At 46.6% G+C, this 18,165-nt stretch overlaps 1 protein-coding gene across 2 annotated transcripts in view; it reads right to left on the bottom strand.

Annotated features, from left to right (window-relative positions):
* LOC146863780 (polymeric immunoglobulin receptor-like) overlaps window positions 1-17,637 on the bottom strand; it is a 291,482-nt gene extending 273,845 nt beyond the window's left edge. For both annotated transcript variants that reach the window (XM_085628016.1, XM_085628020.1), the window contains exon 1: window positions 17,247-17,637. In XM_085628016.1, the coding sequence (XP_085484142.1) occupies window positions 17,247-17,286 (40 nt within the window). In that variant the 5' untranslated portion in view covers window positions 17,287-17,637. The remainder of the gene's footprint in view (window positions 1-17,246) is intronic.
* Window positions 17,638-18,165: the final 528 nt, after the last annotated feature.

Below are 18,165 nucleotides of genomic sequence, written 5' to 3'. Positions count from 1 at the left end.
GCTGACTTCCTGGAATACCATGGGCGTTGGCAGAGTTATGGGGGAAGGATGTGAAAGAACCAGTCACCCATACGGTTCTTCGGTCCATGGTGACTCTAGGCTCGGCGGGACATCTGGTGAAGTGGCTCTACTTGGCAATAATGGAAATAACGCTTCACCCCTTGCCTCGCTTGCAAGAGAGATGGGAGGGTACCCTGAGTAGGCAGTTAACTGAGAAGGAATGGAAGAAGGTTTTAGGTAGCCTGAAAAAGGAGTCGAGGAATGCAGCTTTTAAGGTTATACAATTTAACATGCTCCATAGAACCTATCTAACTCCGTACCGGCTGAACGTGGTATATGGGAGTGATGACCAGGCCTGTGCCAGATGTTCACTGAGAGATGCTGACTTTGACCACATGGTTTGGGCCTGTCCTGGGATTGTACACATGGTCAACAGGGTTTTGTCTCGTAGTCTGACATGCTCTCCAGAGGTTTGCCTCTAGGCCTATTCTCGAGACCCAAATCCAAAAGACTGGGTCATAGATTCATAGACCTGGCTTTCCTCTTGGCTAAGAGGAGAATCGCTCTCAGGTGGAAGGCGACGCAGAATCCTCTTGTGGTAAACTGGGAAGACAATGTTTCCTGCTGGGCTAGAGCAGAAGAAAAGGCCCTGATTAAAGATGATAAGATTACAAAGCGGCGCAAGCCATTGGCAGAGCCTTGGGCAGACATAGTGAGGGCATGGGATACAAGAAACACCCTGAACAGACTTCACATACGAATTTGACTGACCTTTAAGGGTTGGGAGAGGCACCTACAGTTTAGGAGCTGGATGATTGTTGAGGACTGGGTAGGTGCTTTGGAGTTCCTGGGAAAACAGGAGGTACTGGTCCTCCGGTATCGGGCCACAGTTAGGTTATATGCTTGCTCGGAATGGGCACTGGGTGTTGCCCCTGTTGGCTTGGAGCATTGCTGGCTTTTTTTCTCCCCTTCACTCCCCCGTCCCCACCTTCCTCCACCCTTCCCCCCGGTACTCCTCCCGACCTCAAGGTGGCGTTGGTCAATTTGCTACAGATAATTGTAGTGACTAAGGACCCCTGGCAGTATGACGCAAGATGTTGTAGTGTGTTCATCTTGCGATGGCACAGAGTTTGTTTTCCTTTGGTTTTCCTTTTTTCATTTATGGCTTTTCCTTTCTACTAAGTAATTACTGAGCAGTCTTTTAGATGAACGACTTATGCTTCTTCAACACACACACAACTAAGACTGACAGGGTTCATGGCAGACCTGATTACCCCCTATTGAATATAACTGCCATAGTGAGTGTATATTCTCAGCACTGCAATACCATTAGAAGAGATGGTCAATCCGGTAACAAGTAGTTGTGGAAAAGAGATTGTGTAGTCAATAAATGTCTTGTTCTGGAGATACATAAATAGTGTAAAGTGAAAATAATCTGATGAATACCATAGGCTATCAGATACCCTTACTATGGAAATGTACTTATGCTGTGTGTAATTTTTATTATTATAAAAATGCCAATAAAAAATATATATTTTTCTTAAAAAGGGTCACATGTACAACCATTTCCTTTTGTGACTCACACATTTTAGCAAAAGAAAATGTACTGAAGTGTCTCAGACACATTTAGCAATTCCCATTGGGGTCAGAAATGAACTGCCTCATCAATATTCTTCAGCCAGGTCACAATTTATGAATGGAATGGGAAACAATGCATGGATGGTGGCCTGCTGGGGACAGCAGATCCACATGTCTTTATTTGTTTTTTAAGTAAGGCAATTTGTTTTTTAAATGCAGCCCATTTTTTTTAAAGAAAAACAGGATGTGCTTCAAAAACAAAAAATAAACGTTTCAGTTTTAATTTTTAGGCATAGGCATTGGTCCTTGGGACTGCTGCCTGCTCTTAGCAAATGTTTTCGTAGCCATTCACAAAGGAGAAGGGGTTCCATGGGGACCCCTTCCCATTTGCTACTAGCTTACCACCTACTTGAAGTAGGTGGTAAACTTTAATAGTTTTGCAACCGCATTCCAGTCCCAAAACAATCATACATCCCCTTGCGACTAGCAATTAGGAAGGGATGCTGTTGGCACTCCCCGTCCTAATAGTGACTTGCAAACCCGATTTTGCGGGTAAGTATCAGGTTACAGACTCACAAAATAGGGTCGATACACGCTACAACCCTTTTTAGCGGCCGCAAACAACCCAAATCTCCATTTTCTACCACTAAAAATGGCGTACTTGTGGCCTAAAAAGCTAATGTTTTGCAACCGTATTTCAGTCGCAAAACATTCATACATTGCACTGTGAGTCGCTATTAGGAAGGAACACCCCTAACACGCCGCTTCCTAATACTGACTTGCTAACCCATTTTGTGATTCGGTAATAGGTTGCCCAATCTCAAAATTGGGTTTTGTACATAGGAAAACGCTTTATTTTGGTTGCAAACAGCCCGTTTCTGTAAAACTGGTAATTTGCAACCAAAATAAAGCTACATACATGACAGTGGCCCCAAGTTTCCTTTAACAAAACTACATCTGAACTATTCATCTGGGAAACCTAGTCTGGCCTCTTTAATTTAGAATTACTCGCTGCAATGTTACAACTAATAAGATTGAACATAGCGGATTTGGCCTGTAGGCTGCAGGGAGAAGGCAGATTACCTAGTATAGGAGAAGCAACTAGTAATTCACTAGACGGTACTGGGATTTCTAGCGACTCATGTCAATCCGCTGAGAACAGAATCAACAGGAACGAAACTCTGTTAGATACAACAATATCATTAACATATTTCAATGAACCCTAGGGTTCACTATATGTTGCTCTGGTCCTGACTGAGGGAAACAACCATTGCGGCAACCCTAGAAGTATGTAGAAAAGGCAGAAAGGTAAGGCCATGATGTGACTCCGCATAGCAGAGGAGAGCTGCTACAAAAAGAGCAAGTTGCAGGCATCCATTTATAAAACTTCATAGCAATACAATCCCCTTCAAAGTGTTTTTAAGTGGGGTTTCTACCCAGGGGGCTCCTCTTACATAAATAAGCTGATAAGAGTTACAAACCCTTGTAAATAAATAGCCAGTGTAAAACCTTACTCAATAGCGGATGTTATGTTATTGGAAATTTATAGAGTGCATTTTCACCATAAGGTCTCTTGCGCTGAGGTACAGAAAGCAACAGAAGCAAGAGTAGCCATAATCTTGTCTGAACAGCCAAGTTTTTAAGAGTTTCCTAAACCCCACATAAATGGCTGATGATCTAATGTCAAGGGCTAGGGTATTCCAGATGTGGGGTGCCACTACAGAAAAAACTAACCTTCCACTCTTCTTCCTTTTCCTTTTTTGGGACATTTAGTAAGTTCAGCTGAGCTGATCTGAGATGGCAGGTAGGAATATAATGCTAAATTTTCCAGGACACGAAAGCTGGGCATTTTCTGTGAAGGGCTTTAAAGAAAATACAGGCTGTTTTAAAAGCAGACCTCTGGGCTACAGAGAGCCAATGTAGCTGTTCTATCAGAGGCTAAGTATGGTTGTGTTATGGTTGGCAGAAGACCGACCGGGCGACCTAATTTTGAGCCAATCGCTGCCTGTGACTTAAGCCAATAGGGAGTCCCAGATAAAGGGCATTAGTGTAGGCAATCTGAGACATCAATGATCATTTGAACGACAGCATCCACCATGAAGAATCTCCTGATTTTCCTTATTCTCCCGAGATGGAGAAAACAAGAGGAAGGGACAGCCCCTATCTGCTGTTTCAGGGATAGATCCTCATTGATGGCCTGGGCAAAAGCAACCTGATGGGTGTCTAGAAAACCAGACGCCTCCAAAAAGGAGCATAAATGTTGAGAAACATGGGTCTCTAGAAGTTTTGCAAGATAAGGAAGCAGTGAGATCAGTCTGTAGCTTTTCAGTATGGCCGGGTCCTCCCCAGGCTTTTTCAAAAGAGGGAGCACAACAGCGCTCTTAAAACGTTGAGCATCTCCATTAGAATTGGCATTTAAAATCAGCCAATTAACTAGCTAAAATGAATCCGCTGCGGCAGGCCACAGTGGACAAATTATGAGAAACTAGCAGTCAAGATGTAAAAACTGTATTAGAACTAGGGTCCGAACCAGGGATAGGGGAGTTACTAGTAATACATTCAGGGGTTCTCTAGTAATAACATTAGTCACTTGAATAATGTTCACAGGGTGACTGAGAGTCAGATTGACAGCTGTGAAGGTATTTCTTTTACGTAATTGGGAGTAGGCTGAGAGTTCTAGATGGAGTCTTCTTTAATTTAGTTTTAGTTTCTTGAACACATGAATGCAGACCCCATTTTGTGCAGGGCATAAGCATAAGCATTTCTAGAGCATGGCAGTCTTGAATTTCCTAGGTCTAAAACATGGTGGCCTTCATCTTCATGAGGAATTGTAAATATGCCACATCCTTTTGACCTATACATTTGTCCTATCCTACCATCAATGACATAGTCAAAAATCCCCAGTGCAACATCACTCTGGGACAGGAGCTTTTTTACAGAGGCCTTTTTAACAACCATAATCCAAACAACGTAGTCAATATTGACATATTTTTACCTTACTAGAACATCCACTGATGCATATGATTATGTCAAGACATTCCTATGGTAATGTTGGAAACTCCATCCTAGATAAGACACAGTATAATAGGACTGCTATTTGACCACTTTTCAGAAGAGAAACATCACCCAGGTCACAGACGCAGATCTGGATGAGTACAGCACACGCGTCCATCTCAAGTGCAGAAGGCCCCTTCAAGGCTTTTCAGTGCTCTGCGAAGTATTCCATTCTGCCTTCAGAACTGGTGCCAGAATTGTGTTACCGCACAGACGCAATCTCCTAGCTTTTGGTCGTGTGCTCTAAATAGCTGACAAGATTTTCCAAACCGACAACAAACCCAGTTGTCCAGGTATGCGCACTACCTCCGATTGTTCCCTGTTGTCACTGTTATTTGAAAAGCTTAGCTGCGTATCATCTACTCTGATGTTGCCAATATTGTGTGCCCTAGATCTAGGCATTTTAAAATAACTATTTTAAAATAAATATGTTGAAGTATTCCTTTTCTAGTGATTTTGAGTGTGTAAATCATTAATGAACAATTGGATTAGCACTGCTCCCTGTGAGTAACCCAAAAACATTGACACCACCTCAGTTCTGCATTGGGTGCGGTTCTGCAGGACTACAATAACCTGTTTTTCACATTCAGCTCTGGTGCATTGAACTAAGTTCACTCATGTCACCCGTGGGTTTGAAAACAAACCTTGAAGAGCTGAGCCAAAGACTCCCTTTTTGCAACGGTTCTCAGACGTGCAGAATTACTTTTCCTGGAACCACCCAAGTTCAAGAAACAAAGGACTGTCTTCCAGTCCTTCTCAGGAAGTGCTACCAGAATGTGGAACTCAGTCTCTCCTGAAATACGCACTGATCCTTTGTTAGAAATCTTCAAGAACTTAAAACATATACTGATTCTGAAATACCAACAAAATGAAATCCTTTGTCTCTATAAGTATGATATCAGCGCGTTTTCTTTCTCATCAACTGATTTAATTAATGTCCTGCATGATCCTGCACCAATTATATTTCCTAATGTTTACTTTAAAGAGATCTGGAACCCTGTATGCTGTTTGTGCATTATAAAATTGAAACTAAATCAATAAATGAACTGACTAGGAGGACTGGATCACCTGAAATCCTTTCAAGATCTACGCGTGGTAAAATAGAGCACAGAAGTCCAGGAAAGTGGCACAGATGTGGCTAAGACCGATGCGATTAAATGAAGCCTTGATGGTTTGCTGATACCACATGCTCTGCACTGCATTTAAAGACTGGATGAAACTTTACAATTATAATGCAGTTTAAAGGTCTGTCTTCTAGCGCCTCTCGTACTTCATCTCACTGAGAGGGTGGCCATGAGAGTAAGCAAGAGAGGACCGCTCCAACACTGCTCCTACTTAGGAAAGAGTTGGACTCGCCACTTTAAGGAACACTACGTCACAGCGCATTAACGGTCCGCAACCCAGCTGCCTCTCCTATTACTTGTTCACTTTATGCTTGTCTTTGACCCAGTACAGCGGTGCGTCCATTAGGGCGCTTGGGCGTTGCCCCACTAAGCGTTGCCTTCACTCTCTAACTCTCTAACTCTGGCAGCAATCTCTGTATCCCATTCCCAGGCCGCAAGAGCCGGAGGCAGTCGGCTTAGAAGGGGGCGGGCAGCACTACAGGAGAGGACTTCAGCTGCAAGACAGCATCTGATTGACATCCACCATAACGTATCACAGCAGGTGGTCGTCGGCGCAGCGCACAGCAAGAGTCCGCTTGTTCTGTTTAGGGCTTAAACATTTTGCAACCAGCCCTGAACATGCGCATGTTCGGGCTGGTCACAAAAAATGTTAAGCCCTAAACAGATCATGCGCATTACTGCTCAAGCCAATCCTGGCGCTGCTGCTGGAGCAGTGTTTGGATTGGCTGAGAGGTGGCGGTACTTGCCAAGGCGCCAACGCGGGAGTCGGACCCCGGCCCAGGAGGTCTCACAGAGGCGGCGCGGATCCGGTAAGTTTAGTTTGCTTAATATTAATAATGGTGCTTTATTTTAACCTCCCCCGTGCCGCGCGCGACCCCCCCGCGAGTATTGGAGAGCGAGCCGCGACTGGTCATTCAACTGTCTATGATGTCAGGCCAGTGCAGCCCGAGGCTTTCCTAGTACAACAGTGTTGTCAGGGGCTCCAAAACATCGGGTTGAAGTGTAATGGAAAAACTAACATCGGGTTGAAATGTAATGGAAAAACTATCGCCATAGCACTCTTCGCAAATGGCGGAGTCAAGGCCTTGATACTAACCCTGGGCGGACATCTACGCTACGCTCATGAAGTTTGCGTAGTTCGTGCTACTTCGTGGTACGCAAATTGCACGTAGCACAGTGGAAAATCACGTAGCGTAGCGTAGTTGGCATTTTTGGCCCGCTCGTGGTCCTCAACATCAAGTTGGCGACCGCGAGTGAGCAAAATGACATCCCGGCGAGACTTTTTCCTCATTCGCGATCAGCAACATCAAGTTGGCGATCGTGAGCGTGGAAAATAAACCTCCCGGCAGTTCGCGTGGTGCGAAGTGAACTTCGCGTAGCTACGCGTAGCGCTACTACGTGAACTACGTCCAGGGTTACTTGATACTTCTTAGTAAAACTTGTCTAGCACTGCAGGGTATGACTTAGGTGCATCGATAGTGCTGAGCTTGTGTTCAGTAATTCAGTGCTGCAGAGCAGGACTGACTTCCATTGGCACAGCTGCGCGTGGGTCTCCGTGATAGATTGACAGAGCGTTTGTGCCATTATGAGAGTCTCACTGCTAGTGCTGCAGGGTATGACTGAGGTTCATCGACGGAGCTGTGTTAGTGTTTAGTAACTCAGTTTTTCAGAGCTTTACTGACTTCCATTGGTACAGTTGCGCGTGGGTCTCCGTGATAGATTGGCAGAGCGTTTGTGCCATTATGAGGGTCTCACTGCTAGTGCTGCAGGGTATGACTGAGGTTCATCGACGGAGCTGTGTTAGTGTTTAGTAACTCAGTGCTTCAGAGCAGGACTGAATTCCATTGGCAGAGCGGCGTGCGGGACTCAGTGGTAGATTGTCAGAGTGTTGGCGCCATTATATGATGGTTCACTGCCATCACCGGTAGCGCTGCAGGGTATGGATGAGGTGCATCGATGGATCTCAGTTTGAGCCTCAGGAGAGTGTGCTGATTAGTCGAGGGAGGACCGAGGTACACCGACAGAGCGCGAAGCCTGTTGTTGTGCTCCCAGGACATCTGTTGATTCACCTCATAAGCATTTAAAAGTCCCTGTATGTTAACAAGAAGGCGTCTCCAGAGGTGCATTACCCGGTTACAGTTCACGGACACTCGGAAAGATGGAGCAGAAGCCGGGTGAAGGGGAGAAGACAGCCAAGTTCGTGCAGAGGATAGATCCCATGCGGGGCCATCTTGAGCCCGAGCAGAGGATAGATCCCATGCGGGCCATCTTGAGCCCGCGCAGAGGATAGATCCCATGCGAGCCATCTTGAGCCCGCGCAGAGGATAGATCCCATGGGGGCCATCTTGAGCCCGAGCAGAGGATAGATCCCATGCGGGCCATCTTGAGCCCGAGCAGAGGATAGATCCCATGCGGGCCATCTTGAGCCCGCGCAGAGGATCGATCCCATGCGGGCCATCTTGAGCCCGCGCAGAGGATAGATCCCATGCGGGCCATCTTGAGCCCGAGCAGAGGATAGATCCCATGCGGGCCATCTTGAGCCCGAGCAGAGGATAGATCCCATGCGGGCCATCTTGAGCCCGAGCAGAGGATAGATCCCATGCGGGCCATCTTGAGCCCGAGCAGAGGATAGATCCCATGCGGGCCATCTTGAGCCCGCGCAGAGGATAGATCCCATGCGGGCCATCTTGAGCCCGCGCAGAGGATAGATCCCATGCGGGCCATCTTGAGCCCGAGCAGAGGATAGATCCCATGCGGGCCATCTTGAGCCCGAGCAGAGAGCTTCGATGAGGAGAGCGGAGCTGGTGCACTGGCAGAGGAATGTGCATAAGTGGGGGAGAAACGTGGCTACCGGGCTGGGCATTGGTGCCATAGTGCTGCTGGGCATCTGTATCCTTCACTGACCCTATGCGTGAGAAACCTGAGACAGCGGGAGCAAGGTGCTTCTGTGTGTGAGGCGCGAGAGGAAGCAATGGGTCACCCGGGTGTTAACTAGCGATCCACTCCATATGGGATACAAGCAGCAGGTCTTGACTTGCGACTCATCTCTTTGTACAGTGGTCTTTTTCAGTTTCACATTTCAGGTTATAAGTATAAATCATAGCTGCCAAGTTTGCAGAATTGTTATATGTGATATTTCCATGTACTCAGAGTGCTTGTGTGTGACCTGTCGGTACCTTATGTGTGACACTCTTGGTGTCACTTTCCACATAATGAGATAAACACATTTGAACTCTATGTGCTTTACAGTGTATGTAATGTTGGCGAATCTTATGCTCCTGTTGGGAGACACGCAACCTACTTCTTGCACTGTATTGACCTCAAGTACTTAAATCATAGCATGCCTAGGCATAAAGTGAACTGTGACAAGGGGCTCTCTTCGGCTTAACAATTGTTAAAATGTGATACTTTAAGCCAGAAGTGGCTTTTTAAGAAACATCCCCTTGAAAACTGCGATTTGAGGTTTTGTTTTATAGAAGGTTTTTAGATACTAAGCCAGAGCTGAAAGTGTACATGCCAGTAGTATCATTTTACCATGGACTTTAGGATGGTGAGTTCTGACCTATTTTTATTAAAATGTCATATCCAGTGCAGGGGCGTAACAAACACCCCCGCAGCCGCCGCGATGCGGGGGGGCCCCTAGTCTTCAGTACGTGAAGGGGGCCCCTTTCCCCTTCAAGAAGTTCACAAACAGGAGAAGCGCTATATAAAGCTGAAATCAAAAGAGAACACATTCAAAAATTTAATTTAACTTTAAAATGCATCACTGTTGCAGCCAAAACCTCACAAACACTGGCTATTACAAGCCTTACCGTTACCCCTACTCCACGCACCCATTGCTGGGACAGACATAAACACACACTTTCTCTCTCTTGAAGGGTTAAGGAATTCTCTATTCGTCTAGCTCTGAAGACAACTGGGAAGGAGCTGCAACCACATTTCCTGTAGCCACATGTATGATTTGCTGCTGCTGAAAAATAATGCCCTTGTGCCCTGAAATATTTAAATATTTTTTAGATTCTTTTCTGAACCGGGCTTGATTATTGAGCAGAATCCATCCTGATTCTGGGTCCGGCAGCTATTTATGAGGCAAACGCCTCTCTTTAAGAACTGTCAATTCTTTTGCCACATTAACCCTTTCTGGTAATTTAGGATGCTTCAAAGCTCTGAACGGAGATGACGCACCGATCTTTTGAACTAGTGCGTTAACCAGCTGAGTTAAATTGTCACTATTCTACCCTGAAACCAGTTGAGTAGACATAGATCTCTGAAGCAATTTGCTTAACCTAATTGCTTTCATGGGACAGATTATTTTGGTCTCAGTACCAGAAAAGAAAAACAAGCATTAGCAAAGCCAGTAGGTCTCGCCTATAGGTGAGCTATTGGCTTTGGCAATCGGGTGGGGTGGAGAACAGGAGGTCGGGTGGAGGTGAAGAACCGCACTTTAAAAAAGCGCAATGAAGCGGACAGAAAGAAGAAACAGAGATGGGGTGAATGGGAGGAGAGAGAAAACAGGGACGGGATGGGTGGGATGGGAGGAGAAACAAGAATGGGGTGGGTGGGATGGGAGGAGAAACAAGGACATTAGTAGAAACAGGGATGGTGTGGATGGGAGGAGAGAAGAAACAGGGACTTGGAGAAGAAACAGGGGCTGGGTAGGTGGGACTTGAGAAGAAACAGGGATGGTGTGGATGGGAGGAGAGAAGAAATAGGGGCTTGGAGAAGAAACAGGGACTAGGTGGGTTGGACTTGAAAAGAAACAGAGACAGGGAGGATGGGTAGGGAAGGAAGAAAAAACAAGTATTGGGGTTGGATTTGAGAAGAAGCAGGGGCTTGGAGAACGAACAGGGATGGGTGGGTGGTACTTGAAAAGAAACATGGACTGGGTGTGTTGGAGGGGAGAAGAAACAAGTACAGGAAGCGAGACTTGAGAAGGAACAGGGACTGGGTGGGTAGGACTTGAGAAGAAAAAGGGATGGGTGGGTGGGACTTGAGAAGAAACAGGAACGGGGTGGGTGGGTGGTACTTGAGAAGAAACTGACTGGGTGAGTGCACTTGAGAAGAAACATGAACGGGGTGGGTAGGACTTGAGAAGAAACGGGGATTTGTTGTGTGGGACGTGAGAAGAAAGAGGGGCGGGGTGGGTGGGACTTGAGAAGAAACAGGGACTGGGTAGGTGGGACTTGAGAAGAAGCAGGGACAGGAAGGGTGGGGCTTGGAGAAGAAACAGGGACAGGGAGGGTGGGACTTGAGAAGAAACAGGGACTGGGTGGGTGGAACTTGAGAAAAACAGGGACGGGGAGGGTGGTACTTGAGAAGAAACAGGGACAGGGAGGATTGGACTTGAGAAGAAACAGGGACGGGGAGGGTGGGACTTGAGAAGAAACAGGGACTGGCTGGGTGGGACTTGAGGAGAAAAAGGGACTGGATGGATGGGACTTGAGAAGAAACAGGGACTTGTGTGTTGGAGGGGAGAAGAAACAAGTACAGGGTGGGTAGGATTTGAGAAGAAGCAGGGGCTTAGAGAAGAAACAGGGATGGTGTGGGTGGGGCTTGAGAAGAAACAGGGACGGGGTAAGTGGGACTTGAGAAGAAACAGGTACAGGGTGGGTGGGACTTGGGAAGAAACAGGGACGGGTGGGTGGGACTTGAGAAGAAGCAGGGACAGGAAGGGTGGGGCTTGGAGAAGAAACAGGGACAGGGAGGGTGGGACTTGAGAAGAAACAGGGACTGGGTGAGAGGGACTTAAGAAGAAACAGGGACGGGGAGGGTGGTACTTGAGAAGAAACAGGGACAGGGAGGATTGGACTTGAGAAGAAACAGGGACGGGGAGGGTGGGACTTGAGAAGAAACGGACTGGGTGGGTGGGACTTGAGGAGAAACAGGGACTGGATGGATGGGACTTGAGAAGAAACAGGGACTTGTGTGTTGGAGGGGAGAAGAAACAAGTACAGGGTGGGTAGGATTTGAGAAGAAGCAGGAGCTTGGAGAAGAAACAGGGATGGTGTGGGTGGGGCTTGAGAAGAAACAGGGACGGGGTAAGTGGGACTTGAGAAGAAACAGGTACAGGGTGGGTGGGACTTGAGAAGAAACAGGGACGGGTGGGTGGGACTTGAGAAGAAGCAGGGACGGGGTAAGTGGGACTTGAGAAGAAACAGGGACTTGGTGGGTGGGACTTGGGAAGAAACAGGGATGGGGAGGATTGGACTTGAGAAGAAACAGGGAATGGATGGATGGGACTTGAGAAGAAACAGGGACTGTGTGTGTTGGAGGGGAGAAGAAACAAGTACAGGGTGGGTAGGATTTGAGAAGAAGCAGGGGCTTGGAGAAGAAACAGGGATGGTGTGGGTGGGACTTGAGAAGAAACAGGTACAGGGTGGGTGGGACTTGAGAAGAAACAGGGACTGGGTGGGTGGGACTTCAGAGAACCAAGAACTGGGTGGGTGGGTGGGACTTGAGAAGAAAGAGGGACGAGGTGTGTAGGAAGGGGGAAGAAACAAGCACAGTGTGGGCAAGATTTGAGAAGAAGCAGAGGCTTGGAGAAGAAACAGGGCAGGGGCGTAACAAACACCCCCGCAGCACCCGCGGTGCGGGGAACCCCTAGTCTTCAGTACATTAAGGGGGGCCCATCACCTCATCTGTAGCGAGCTGTGTGTGTTTAATGAAGTAGACACAGCAGCATGAAAAAGATGAAGTATGGTTTGGGTTTATTGAGTTGAAGGACGCAAAGAAAACCCCATCCAGCATCAAACCCTGCAGCTGCCAACTGACAAGCTGCTTACAATCTATTCAGAAGATGCCCATTCCACATTCTAGGCTGCGTAGCCTAGGAACAGCAATAAAATTCCACATGCTCAGAGAAGTAAGAACACTACAGTGTGTCTTGCTCTAAAGCAGCTGCAGTCCGCAGCCTGCTCTGAGCTCTTCGGGTTGACCCAGGAGTGAAGAGAAACAAAGTAACAACTTACATTGTTTCTCTTCAGTCAGAGCACGCCAGGCCCCTGACAAGGATGGGGGTGGGGGCCTCAGAGAGAGCATTCTCCACAGGGCACTGCTCATCTGAGAAGGGACGAGGCAGCACCATGCCGACTGGGGCAGGAGAATGTTTGCAGCTTCAGGAACAGGAGCTGCTGAGACGCATTGGAAGGTAAACAAGCATTTGCAATGCAATTAGTCTCGCATTTGTGAGAGTTAGAACTATTGGCGTTGTAAAGGACAATGTATTTTACCTATGCGCTTTCTGTTTGGAGTGGAGTGAATGTGTGTGGTGTCAAATGGACATATGTGGTTTGGATTGGAATTGTTAGTTGTGGAATTGTGTCGTGTGGATTGGATCTGTGTAGTGAAATAATGTGGCATGGTGTGCAGTGTAATTATGTGGATAGTAATCATTTGGAGTGGCATTGTGTGTCATGGAGTGGGGTTGTGTGTCTTGGAGTGAGATTATCTGGAATGGTATTTTGTGTTGTAGAGTGATATGTAGTGGAGTTTACTTATGTGGTGTGCAGTTGAATGTTGTAGCATGATGTGGAATTTTGTGGTGTAGATTGGATGTATGTGGTGTGTTGTGTAATTGTGTTGTTGATTTGAATGATGCAGTTTGTTGTTGAATTATGTGGTGTGGAATGGAAATGTGTAGAGTTGAATTGAGTGCAATGGAAGTGTGCGCTGTTGAGTGAAAATTAAGTTGAGAGGTAATATGAGGCATGGTGTGAAGTGTAATTATGTGGAATGTTGCTACGTGGTATAGATTGGATTTATGTGGAGTGGATTTATGCAATATGGAGTAGAGCATAATTGTGGGGAGGTTAATTATGTGATGGTGCGTGGTATTATGTGGAGTGTATTTATGTTGTGTGATGAATTGTGTGGGAATGAATTGTGTGACATGTGGAATTATGTGGCATGGTGTGGTGTATAATTGTGCGGAGTAGAATTATGCATGCAGCATGTTGCAGAGTTGTATTTTGTGGAGGGTAATTATGTGTTTTGGTGTTGAGTGTATTTATGTTCTGTGAAGTATAATTATATAGGTTGCAGTGGAATTATGTGTAGTTGAATTGTGTTGTGTGGATTGTAATTATATGGTTTAGAGACGTATTAAGTTGTGTGGAATGTTATTATGTGGTGTGGAATTATGTGGTTTGGAGCTAAGTGGAAATATGCGTTTTGAAATTTTTAGGATTTTAATTATGTGGTATGGAATGTTGTAGGGTTAAATTATTTATAGTTGAATTGTGTGGCATGGAATTATGAGATGTTCAAATGTGCTGTATGTGGTAGTATTATGTGGCATGGATTTGAACAGGCTGTGCATGCTAAGGCTTTTATGTCATGGGGTATAAAGTTGACAATTGTCTATTTGTCTTAGTAAAAATAATATGGGCTGTTTCTTTACCTTCCGGTACATTTTGTTATGCTAAATTGTATTGTTGCATTGTGTGCGCATGCAGGGAAGAACGAGTGTCTAGCAGACATGCAAAAAATCATCCTACGTCTCAGTATTAACTTCCACACTTCTAAACAGTAATCCCAATCCTAGAATCAGTTACCTGCTTGCTTTACAATGACAGTTAGTAAAACAAGTAAGTGCTTTGCCAGCCTGTATAAGTAGCAAAGGTTTTAAAGGGACTTTTTTCGTGCAAGGTATTGCTTTTCCCAGGTCACAGAAGGTGATAAAAAACATCTCCAGATAATAATAGGGTTGACAGGATGGTGCAATAGGAGAATAGTGATACGTGTGGATCTGGTGAGGACTGCTGTAGGCAGTAAGTGCTTGATACACTATTTGCATAGGAAAATACTATATATTTCTTTCGTTATTCTCCATTAGTTATTAATAACGGGGGAAGAGAAGCGTTCACCGACAGCATTCGGTTACTCTTAGGGGGGACAAGGAATGCAGTGGTCTGTGGTAGATGCCGCCCAGAAGACATAGGTATATGTATCAGGAGCTGCCAATGAAAGGAAGTGGAAATGAGCTTTAGATGTTGCCGGTATTGATGGCTACTGTGCGGTTGCAGACTTCGCTGAACTAACAGTGGGTGGGGAAATGCTACGTTGTCACTGTAGGTTCAATTACATGAATAGCGCATTCTCTCTGGTGTTTGTCCGTGGGGTACTTACTGACTGGTGCTACATATGGGATCAGGTTTCCCTTTGACAGGAGGTATGGTTTAGTGAGGTACATAGAGTAAATTAATGTTGGTGTGAGGAAACAAAAATCAGACCCTTTGTACAATTAATATTAATGTGTGCTTCATGCAGAGGATGAAAAGTAGCAGAAATGGCTTTGATGCCGTAGAGGCTAGCAGGAAGAGCTGTTTTGGGGTGGTCAGTTGAAGAGATTGTTTAACATGTTTTAAACTACCACAGTGGCATTGGGGAGGGCAGCAGCTGAATGGCTCTGTCTTTACTGGTAGGCAGTGGTTAGATGGGGACCGGCCATCAGTCTTTCTGTCGATGGTGGACAGGGGAGCAGGGGGCGGCGGTCACGGGTTCACAGTGACATCCGAGGGGTTATTTTTAAGGTAGGTGGAAAAGCATAACTTCGGGTTTCGTAGGGGTGAGGGAAGAGTGTAATGGATGCGTTAGTAGCAGGCACGACGGAAGTGGTCTGTGTTTGGAAGTGGTTAACTGAGCTGACTTCGCTTGGAGGTGGGTCATCAAGTAGGAGGATGTGTTTGGTGAGCCGGCTGGAAGCAGCGCTATGTAACTATAGCTGGTGGGTGCAGCAGCAGTGTTTACTGATGTATGTAAATTGCCCAATGAGAGTGCGTATGTGACAAATAGAGCAACCAGAATCCTTTTTTTAATGGCTGGGCTGAGCCCCAGCAGTATGGCGGGTCACTGGCCTGGGAGCTCTTGACTGATGCGGAGAATGGGGGGCCCCCTCCTTGTACTTTGCAGGGGGGCCCCTCCAGTTTTGTTACACCACTGATCCAGTGTTGGGCAGAAAGTCCAACAAAAGTTGATTACGGAGCAGAACAGCCGCTGGCTGCTTTGATTCTTTTGGAGGATTGAAGGGGTACTAAAACGAAACAAATTATTTTATTGTAGAGAACGGGGAGATTGTAGATTGTTTGTTAGCATATTATGCAGCTGGAGTACAGAGTGGAAAAAGAGGCATATTTTTGAAACCTTTACAAATTGGGTTTTCACACAGAAAAAGTCTTTGAATCCAGATTCTGTATACATAAACTACAGACCTCCAGAAAGTTTGCCACACACTATTGGCTTTGTGCGATCTGCACTACCTGACTACTAGGACAGATAATGATCAGAAATCCCATTAGTGGTGACAGGCAGGGCTGTCAGGATTCGGAGATTACAGGGCGCTGCTTTTTCACGCTCCCTGCTGCTTCCAGCTGCCGGCCGGGAACAGGGCACACTAGTAGGACTCATTGGTACTTGAATTGTGCTCCGCCCTGCAGCCAGAGTCTAGTGTCTGTCATGAATGCTCTTCCTGATGACTGAATCAGTGTTTGAGAGGACAGTGCGCTCACCGCTCTCGTGATTGGACGTCTCCCGCATGTTTGCTTTCGTGGGCTAGTGTTCGCACAGGAGGCAGGTCGCTTTGAGAAGCTGTAACCTGCATCCATACATAGCTGCAAGTTTCCAGTTTGCTTATGTGTGACATTTCCAGTGATTGGGCGTGCTTCTCTGTGACATTTTAAGGCCATATGTGTGAGACTTTGAGTGACCCTTTATTGTGACTTGAATAAAGCAGATATAACCATGAAATAAGATCAATATTGGGAAACTCTGGCTTTGGATATTAAAATGGTTTCGAATTTGCATTAAAACAGACCAGAACGCTGAGGGATCTTCTGAGGAAAACAAGAGCAGACTGTAGATTCTTTATTGAAAAGGGGAAGAAACTCGTTTTAGTGCTGACAGGCCATTTAGTAAAAGCGCGGGCACTCTGCTGGTAAAATACGCAAAGATGTCCTCTATAACGCATAACAATTGGCAATTTCTTAAATGATAAATATTTCAATCGTACTGCTTTATTAACCTTCCTGCTTCTTCAAGTTTGCTTGAAAATGCACCATTTGTCCACTCTTTTTTTCAAACTTTTCTTGGGGGAGAACCCCCCGAACCCCTCTTAAGTTGTTCGCGCTTGCTCGCTACGCTCGCTTGCCATAGTGCAGTACGGCAAAAAATGTACACCCCACTGCTTTCAAATGTCACCAGCCACCACTGGCTCGGCTGCCTTTTGGCTATAGAAATACCACATACACCCACACACACATACACACACTCAGACATACAGAGAGAACAAGCTGGCCTAGAGTTCCGCAGCCACAACAGAAAGGCGTGGTCCACCCTCCCCAGCAGTGAGATCCCCATGGCACCTCCCCTATTTTATCCAGACCCTCTACATGCCTTACTACCTTATGTTACACATTTGAATTACACAGTTACTTTTAGTTCTACGCTGAAAACGAAAAATACTCAAAAATAACCTAAAAACAGACCAGCTCTCACCTGCTGAGAAGATGAAAACCACAGCGATCAGTGCCCTCATTCTGCAGCTCCTCTGCTCTTCCCTTGATGATGGATATAATCTGTAACTCAGTCTCACACTGATCTGCAGGGCAGGGTTTCTGCCCTCAGGGTTTCTGCTGGCCCCAGTCTGAAGGCTCCTCAGAGGTCACTGCTTCTCCAGAGCCTGAGCTGACCCTGACCCGAGGGTGGGCTGAGCCTGGGCACCGGGGACCCCTCTCTCGGCAGGAACAGAAACTGGGGGCCACAACCAAGGACAGGCGGGGATGTGTCACTGATCGCTGCCCTCAGTGCACGACTGACCAGGCACACTCCGGGTCAGAACGGTCTGTGTTCAGGGCTGTCCCTTGTGTGTGTGTGTGCTGCAGGTCTGTCTTCAGTGATGTCCCTTGTGTGTCTGTGCTGCAGGTCTGTCTTCAGTGCTGTCCGTTGTGTGTCTGTGCTGCAGGTCTGTCTTCAGTGCTGTCCGGTGTGTGTCTGTGCTGCAGGTCTGTGTTCAGTACTGTCCGATGTGTGTTTGTGCTGCAGCTCTGTGTTTAGTGCTATCCGTTGTGTGTCTGTGCTGCAGGTCTGTCTTCAGTGCTGTCCGTTGTGTGTCTGTGCTGCAGGCCTGTCTTCAGTGCTGTCTGTTGTGTGTCTGTGCTGCAGGTCTGTCTTCAGTGCTGTCCCTTGTGTGTCTGTGCTGCAGGGCTGTCTTCAGTGCTGTCCTCTGTGTGTCTGTGCTGCAGGGCTGTCTTCAGTGATGTCCCTTGTGTGTCTGTGCTGCAGGTCTGTCTTCAGTGCTGTCCGTTGTGTGTCTGTGCTGCAGGTCTGTCTTCAGTGCTGTCCCTTGTGTGTCTGTGCTGCAGGTCTGTCTTCAGTGCTGTCCTCTGTGTGTCTGTGCTGCAGGTCTGTCTTCAGT

The sequence above is a fragment of the Triturus cristatus genome, chromosome 2_1 (assembly GCF_964204655.1).
Source record: "Triturus cristatus chromosome 2_1, aTriCri1.1, whole genome shotgun sequence".
Lineage (NCBI taxonomy): Eukaryota > Metazoa > Chordata > Amphibia > Caudata > Salamandridae > Triturus > Triturus cristatus.
The sequence above is the reverse complement of the archived record's forward strand: the minus strand, read 5'-3'. Positions and strand labels throughout refer to the sequence as shown.